An 8,701-nucleotide genomic window follows, 5' to 3' on the forward strand; every position below is an offset into this window, starting at 1 on the left:
ACATCGGACATGTTGTATCCAGCCAAATTCATGAAGGCTTCTAGGGCGCGTTCCATAAGTCTAGATTTCTTTTCGAGGCCTCTCACTGTATTACTTAGATCTTCGTTCTTCTCCTTAACCTCGTTTGCTTCCTTCTTTGCCTCACTAGCTTCATTTTTGGATGCTTCAGCCTCTTTGTGAAACTTTTCTCCTTCACTAAATGACCCAAATAATGATGTCACTGAGGGACTTATCCCTTTTTGTCGATCACGTGCACTTGGCTTGCGTTTTGGCTTAATTGTTGCATAGATTTCTTCATCAGTCATTTTTGTTTTTGAAGTGTTTCGTTGCTCAACTAGCTGCTTAATTTCATTCTGCAGTAACGGGAGAAGATCTTGTCAAGTAGGAATATACTTTCAAATACACAAAAAAAAAATCCAGTTTGAATAATCGTTACCATGGTGTCCTGTGCCGATTGAGTTACAGATGTTTTGTCGCTTCTGGTATGAGTCTCCTCGTACAATTCCAATAATCCTGGCATTACCTTGTCACGTTCAAACTGAAGGAATGGCAAACAATAAACCTAAGTAACTATTCCAAAAATTAGGACAGGAATGGTGAAAGAACACGCGTTACCATATCTTGTGCTTTTTGTGCAAAACTTTTTGTTCCTCTCGTATGTCCGACATCAAGGTATGACCTATTCTCAATGTTTCTGCCACTCTTTTTCTATTAAATTCAAATATAAACAAATTACAATTGTGTGAAATGATAAAAATTGAAAATAAATATAGAAAACTATGCAATGTACGAGGGTGCATTAACCTGAAAGTCTGGAGTGCCAAAGTATGATACAAGCCACTCCCAGTCTTTTGCGTCAACACTTGGGGGCCTATTATCTTCTTTCAGTCTATCGTCATCATTTTCTAAAGTGTCATAATATTCTCTCTTCAAACGTGCACGAAAATTCCGATACTTCTTGTTCAAAGATGTCATGATATACTTCCTCTTATCTTTTCTTTTCTTTTCACGTTCCTCTTGATCTTTAACATCATCCAGCCCAATATCAAATTTGTCCTGCACATGAAAAATGTTATAATTAGAAAATAAAGTTCGTAAAAGATATTGAAGAATTATCAATGCTTGTGGAAGTATTGTTCTACCAAAATGAGCTTCCACATCTTCTCCTTATTCTCTTGTGGAACTTGTGAAAATTCTTCAATACAATAAAGTGGCGCATTCAGAGGATCTCTGACGAGGGAACCACAGTTCCTTGACAACTTAGCTCTGTTGACACCTATTGGTTGACCACTGACATCAAAATCTACCTTTATCTTCTCACCGGGTCTCATTTTAGCCAGTTGTAAATTTCTTGTAGGACCTCTTGGTGTTTTGGTTTTATATGACTTCTTCGTTTTTCCCTTTCCTGACATGTGTTAATTTGAATAAAAATAAATATTGTCTTAAAAAAATAGGCATAGGGTATGTCTTTAAATAAATGAGCCACACCATACCTGTTTCATTAGATGCCTCCTTTTCTCATGTTAGCATGCTTTCGCCTTTCTTCTCCATCGAGCCTTCTGACCCAAATTTCAATTTTCCGTCAAAAAACACACTTTACATGTTCAAATCAATTCTCTTGGAAGCTAACACATTCATCAATCAAAAAAAGGGAAAGAAGAGGCAATGGCTCTTTAAACACACCTTCTTGGTCAATTGCTTTTTGGGATTCCCTTGCATTGATTCCATCACTTTCTCGCTCATGAAATTCACTATCTCCCACATCAGCCTTCCCAATTTCATCGGACTCTTTCATTTCTGTAAAGAAATTAAACAATCTCAGACACTATAATGCCTAGAAGTACATAAGTTCATTTATCATAGGTATTCTGTTATTAAATCCTATATTTATACATATGGACTAGTATACCTTCATCGAAGTCCATCTTGTCTTGAACTTCCGCCTCCTGTTGACTAGTGATCGCTGTATTGCAGTGATTTCGCAACTAAGATATTAGAATAAAACTAAATCTAATGACTTTCATAAATGGAATGAGTGTGGTTTAAAAGGTGAACCTTTCTGTAAGACTTTGAGGGCTGCTGTTAGCTGCACAGTTCCCCCTTTGTTTCCTTTCCCTTGCACGTTTTTTCTCTGCGTCAACAAACAGCCGATTGCACCCGGTAAAATGAAGTTCCTTTTCGTCCCCTTATTCGCACAGTCCTTCTTATGTGCCTGCCATTTTCAAATAGCAAAATATAGATGCATCTAACATAAAGGATCATCTACTGGATGCAGAAAACAAGTGTATCAAAAAATGTATGCAGCTACAAATGTATGCAGTTACAAGTGTATAAAAAATGTATGCAGTTACAAGTGTATCAACCTTTTATGCAGTTACAAATGTACCAAACCTACTAATTTTTCTAACTTCTTCATAGATCATCTAACTAAGCAACGCACAAAGAACTATTGAAGAAGCACATATAACTCTGCTACTTTTGAAAAGAGATAATTCTCTGCAGAATATGTAGACTTCTATGTTTTGACATTTCAGCTTAAGAAACTAGCTGAACATGAGTGTACCACGTAGCAAGTAAGTTTTCTACTAGTGATTTGACTGTACATACATATATTCCTATGATTTGACTGACTTATGTAATGTGCAAGTTTTCCTCGAATTTTTTTATTATTTTGAGTATGTACCAGTTAGCTCATAGCTCTAAGTATGCCCAGTTGGTAAGATCGCCTATGTTTATTTGGGGTTATGTTCAGGTGCCTCATATATTGCCATGGCTATGTTTATACATTATTATTTCTTGTTTGCACTTTTAGCAATAGTCTGTTGTCCATGCACCTGTGTCCAGTTTTAGGATAGTGTCCCAACCTCCCTGCCACTGCACACATTCACTGCTCACTGCCCTCACCCATCTGCCACTCCCCATTCTCCCCACTGCACTCACTGCCTACTGCCTGCACTTCCCACCTGCCACTCCCCACCCCCTCCCTACCCTGCCACAACTAATCCCCACCCCTCCCTACCCTCCCTACCATGCCAAATTGGACATAATACAAATCCCCACCCCTCCATTCACTGATCTTTTGTTTTGGCTTATATTGGACATAATACAAATGTTTAGTGTCTTTTAAAACTTAGATGGTTATGGAGCTTTATAAGGAATATGTAAGAAAAGAATAAAGCCTCTATTTAGTGAGTGAACTGATGAAGGCCAAAGGCAGGCTTAATTTAAGATAGCTCTTCCTTGAAACCTTTGATATCAAGCTAAATTAAAAATAATAGTGACTTGAAGCATATGAAACCATTCTTTCTGTCAAGAAATTTTTTGGTCAAGTGGCTGATGTATTAGTTAATAAACGAGCCCAATGTAAAAAGGACTTGCACATTGGTTCTCTGAAAGAGACTAAATCATTGCAAGGATATGTTTAAAACCAAGAAGGTTTCAGGTCCGATTCTTTTAATCTAGGAGATTTATATAATGTCTGATTAATGTTTATGTCATATTAATTGGAGCCTCATTGTTTTCACAGGAAGGAGCCTCATTGTAGAAATTGGGATAGTGACATGTATATGTACATACAGAAAATGCTAAAAGAGTCAAAATTCATCTGGGTAGCAAACATATAGTTAATACTCTTCCATGGGGTCAGGACTCAGGAGGGACAATTTGACTCTTATGTCATGCATGTGTACTTAGCTAGTAATCATGTAACCCTGAGTTAGAGTTATAGCAAGTTCTATAACAATTACATAATTACCATTTTCCTGCCACTCCCCACCCCCTCACTACCCTCCCTACCATGCCACAACTAATCCCCACCCCTCCCTGCCCTCTCATAGCCACTCCCCACTCCCTCACTACCCTCCCTACCCTACCACAACTAATCCCCACCCCTCCATGCCCTCTCACAGCTACTCCCCACCCCCTCAATACCCTCCCTACCCTGTCCTCCCTTCCTTGTCACACATAATAAGAACATATCAAAAGCCATTTGCAATACTAAGAGCACATATGCAACCTCAACCAGTAAAAAGAAATTTCAAAATCTAACTCAACATACCTTCCTTTTCTTGTTTGCAATAGTGGCTTCCTCGTCATTTCCATCATCAGAAAGATCATCCTCCGGTGAGTAGTCATTATCTTGATCTAAGGTAGCTTTACTCTTGATCCTGCTCACCTCCTTCTTCTCCTTCGTGCTATCCACTAGACTACTCATGCTAGCCATAATGCGCTTCGCACCTATATTCTCCAGCTTTGTCTTGTTAGCTTCAATCCTTTGAAGTCTCAGCTTCTCGTACTCATTTGTTGGACCTTCAACATTTTTCCTGGATGTCTTTCCACTTGGTTTGGAGATTTTCATGAAAAACTCCCAACACCGAAGAAAAACACGCTAAACAAAAAACATTATCATTACTTACTCAAACAAACAGACAAATTATAATAACTACCATAAAAATTTCAATAGCACGAAAAAGAATGGAAAAAACATCTAAGTTGATATTCCATAAATTTCAAACAAACAGACAAATTATAATAACTACCATAAAAATTTCAATACAAAAGGTTTAACAACTCTATCAATATAAATGGAATTATTAAATCCCTATAATGGATCAATTTAAAAAAAAAGGCCAAACACATTAAACTTTCGTTGTTTCCCCAATGCTATCTTGGACAAGTATTTCAGGAACATCGTAGAAGTTCCTTGGGTTTGCCTTCACTACAACCTTCCAATTTGGCTTCGCAACGTCCTGAACATAGTACACTTGCCCAACTTGTGAAGCTAAAACGTAGGGATCATTTCCCAACACTTTTCCAATATCGACACTGATGAATTCAAAGCAATCTTTAGTTATTCCTCGCCCATGACTATGAACATCTCACCAATCACACATGAACAAAGTGACACGATTTCTTCCTATGTACTGTACTTCAATGACTTCGCTTAGCAGACCGTAATATTCAAGATCATTTTCCCCCAACACAACAATCCCACTGTTTTGTGTCTCTCTTTCCATTTCACTGTCCTTTGTGCGGAACATAGAACCATTTACCATGTAGCAGTTCACAGTCGCTATAGCACGGTCTAGGCCATCCGCTAAGGCCTGTAAATGTTCAGTCACAGCAGGATGCTTTTCTTGAGCTAAAGAAGTCACCTGCACCAAACATTATTCCAACTTATATACGTAAATAGGTAGACATAAGATGACCTATGAGGGAGGCAAATTTCTCGTTATTTTAACTTACTCGATGTTTGAACCATTGAATGAACTTGCGCTTCCTAGCGATTGTCATCTTTGTTGTGTTTGAAACTTCACGCTCATACTCACTAGTGCATAATAGGACAATAATGGTGAATTACAAACTTAGCATATATGTAGATGGTTTGATTGCAGAACTCTAAAACTTACTCAATGAATGGCTTCACTTCTTCATAATTATTGAGCACATAAAAATGGAGATCCTCCCATTCTTGTGTTGTTAATGATCGAGGTGTGACTTTCCCGACCGTCGACCACTTGTCTTAAAAATGGGTAATCGATCGTCAGCATCACCATGATCATCACAGTCATAGACTCTATCTTCCTTATTGAATTGTTCAATATCCTCCATGTATCTTGAACAAAATGTCAGACACTCCTCTAGAAGATAGCCTTCTGCTATCGACCCTTCTGGGTGCCCTTTGTTACGAATGTACCTCTTCAGTTTACATAAATACCTACACAAGAGGAACAACTAAACTAAGCAAGCAGTCAGAAGATAATAAATTTTGATGTTTTTATCTTCCAAACTATATTAAGCTACATACCTCTCAATAGGGTACATCCAACGATATTGAACGGGTCCCGCAATCATTGCTTCTTTTGCAAGGTGTACCGACAGGTGAATCATAATCACAAAGAAAGCCGATGGGAAAATCTTTTCTAGCTCGCATAGGATGACGACTATTTCGTTGTCCATTATTTCTAAGTCTTTCACATTCAATGTCTTAGAGCACAACTCCTTGAAAAATGAGCTCAATTTAATAGTGGTGTGGACAGTGACTTCGGCCAATCACGTATAGCAAGAGGAAGAAGATGCTCCATAATGACATGGTAGTCATGGCTTTTCAAACCTGCCAATTTGCGCTCTCTCAGCAATGAATTTCGGGAGATATTTGAAGCATAGCCATCAGGGAACTTGACACTCGTCAGGAAGGTACATAGCTTCTTTTTTTTCCTCCAAGGATAACGTGTAAGGAGCCGGGGGAATCTCCCAACTACCATCTCTCGTTCTTTAGCATGCTAGGACTTTCTAATTTTCATTTCCTTCAAATCATGTCGTGCATTCAGATTGTCCTTACTTTTCTCTTTATGTTAAGCAACGTAGCAAGTAAGGTCTCACAAACATTCTTCTCAATGTGCATCACATCTAAATTATGACGCACTAGAAGACTACTCCAATACGGCAACTCATAGAAAATGCTCTTTTTTCTCCATATTGCTTTGCATTTGTTCTTTTGATCTTTGCGTCGATTTCTCTTCCTAGTAGGAGTCTCAAGGGACGTAACACATTCAACATCCACTAATTGTTCAAGCACTTCCTCACCTGTTAACTCCTTTGGCTTTGGTCTAATCTCATGTGTGCCGTCAAAGATGCCCCACCGTACCTCCATTCATGATCAATGGGTAGAACTCGGCGATGACACATGTAACAGTACTTCCCCATTTCTTAGCCATTCTGAAGATGTGTCACTGTTGCAAGTAGGACAACCTTTTTCTCCTCCCGTACTCCATCCAGAGAGATCACCATAAGCAGGATAGTCACTATCAGTCCATAACAAAGAAGCGAACAACCTAAACTTCTCTTTTTTTGAGGCATCATACGTCTACACACCAACATTCCAAAGTAACTTAAGTTCCTCAATTAGAGGTTGGAGATACACATCAATATTCTTCTTAAGTCCCTTAGGGCCTGGAATGAGCGTGGACAAAATCAGAGAATGTTGTTTCATGCAAAGCCATGGTGGCAAATTATATGGTATTAGAACCACTGGCCATGTGCTATGGGGAATATATCCATTCCTGAAGGGACTGAAGCCGTCACTTGCTAAACCAAGGCGAACATTTCGTGTTTCAGAGGCAAAAGATTGATATTTATCGTCAAATGATTTCCAAGCTTTTGAATCGGCTGGATGTGTCATTACCCCATCGTCACTCTGACGTTCATCTGAATGCCATCTCATACTAGCGACAGTTTTAGATGACATAAACATTCTCTGAAGCCTGGGTATTAAAGGGAAATACCTCATTGTCTGACATGGAAGCTTTTTGGGATTAGGTTCTGTAGTGGGATTTCCATTCCCTTGTTCCTTTTTTTTCCATCTTGATGCATGACACTTTATACATTCATCCGCATTAGCATGCTCTTTCCAAAATAGCATGCAATTATTGGGACAAGCATCAATCTTGATGGAGTTAAGAGACAACTTCTTCACCGTCTTTTGAGCTTCGTAGAAGGATTCTGGCAAAGTGTTATTCTCCGGCAATGCTTCCTTGAAAAGATCAAGAATCATAGAAAGACTTTTATCTGTTATCCCCTCTAAGCACTTTATGTGAAATAACTTAAGCAGAAAGGACAACTTTGAAAAGTTTTTACAGCCTGGATATAACGGCAACTCAAGGTCTTCCATTAATTTATAAAATGTTTTGGCTTCTTCCCTTGGATCTCCTCGAATACCAACATTAGCCTTTGCATCCACAGCTTCTCCAACCTCAGCATCTACTTCTTGTGTCGCCATTCTAAATGCTTCATACAACATGTCACTCATATAATTATGCTCTATATTTTGATGCGAGTCATCTAAAGCATTTGCATCAACTTGGCATTCAAAGCTTTCACCATGTCGTACCCAACGTGTGTAACTCTTAACAATCCCAAACTTTAGCAGATCTAATTCTATTTCCGACCTGGTTTTCCTCCTCTCATTGTTGCATTTCACACAAGAACATGGCACAACTTGGTTTCCTTTTCCTTGTGTAAAAGCAAACTCTAAGAACTTCTTCACACCAGTTCTATACTTGGGGTCATTTTTCTTGCATAAAATCCAGTCACGATTATATGATTCCATATTGTCCTACCTTTGATCCAAGTAGATGAATAATTTAGTCATGATTATAAATAAAGCATCAATTTCAGTCAGTTAAATTGCAGCTTCGTAACAAATTAAATCTGAATTTTCTAATTTCCTTTATTTTTTTGTGCTTTTTCTCTATTTATTTCTCTATCCTCCAGCAGTGGCCTATACGATTAAAAAGTGTAGAACAAGAGACGACATTGGAGTTCAAAACTTCTATACATGACAATTGAATAATAACTAAGTGTCATGACAGGTTAGAGGTCCATATAAATGAATCAAGGCAGCTTCAGAAAGGCATTTGGAGTTATACACAGCTAGAAACTTCTAATTATACTGACGAAGTATCATGTTGTAACTTGCAAAGATCAGCCAAGCCACATAATGATGAAAATTGAACAAGTAAAAAGCGTAACTCTCAATTTCTGCATACCTGAATATTAAGACGGTGCAATTCAGGGTGTTTTCAGCAAACTCTTTCTTCGAATTCAGTAGCAATGAATATTGAACACTCTGAAATAAAATTTATAATTTCGACAAATTAGGAATTTCAATTATCTTGTGCGTGATATATATTAGATAAAATTA

The 8,701-nt window shown here is 38.1% G+C and overlaps 1 protein-coding gene across 1 annotated transcript; it reads right to left on the minus strand.

Annotated features, from left to right (window-relative positions):
• Positions 1-6,865: 6,865 nt before the first annotated feature.
• LOC125496576 (uncharacterized) lies at positions 6,866-8,107 on the minus strand. The gene has a single exon (XM_048642080.1). The coding sequence runs from the start codon at positions 8,105-8,107 to the stop codon at positions 6,866-6,868; it is 1,242 nt and encodes a 413-aa protein (XP_048498037.1).
• Between the last annotated feature and the right edge of the window lie 594 nt (positions 8,108-8,701).

The sequence above is a fragment of the Beta vulgaris genome, chromosome 4 (genome assembly GCF_026745355.1).
Source record: "Beta vulgaris subsp. vulgaris cultivar EL10 chromosome 4, EL10.2, whole genome shotgun sequence".
Taxonomy (NCBI): Eukaryota; Viridiplantae; Streptophyta; class Magnoliopsida; order Caryophyllales; family Amaranthaceae; genus Beta; species Beta vulgaris.

What these genes read in the sequence shown, in the direction of transcription:
- LOC125496576 (XM_048642080.1), bottom strand. Translation starts at nt 8,107, where the DNA reads ATGGAATCATATAATCGTGACTGGATTTTATGCAAGAAAAATGACCCC.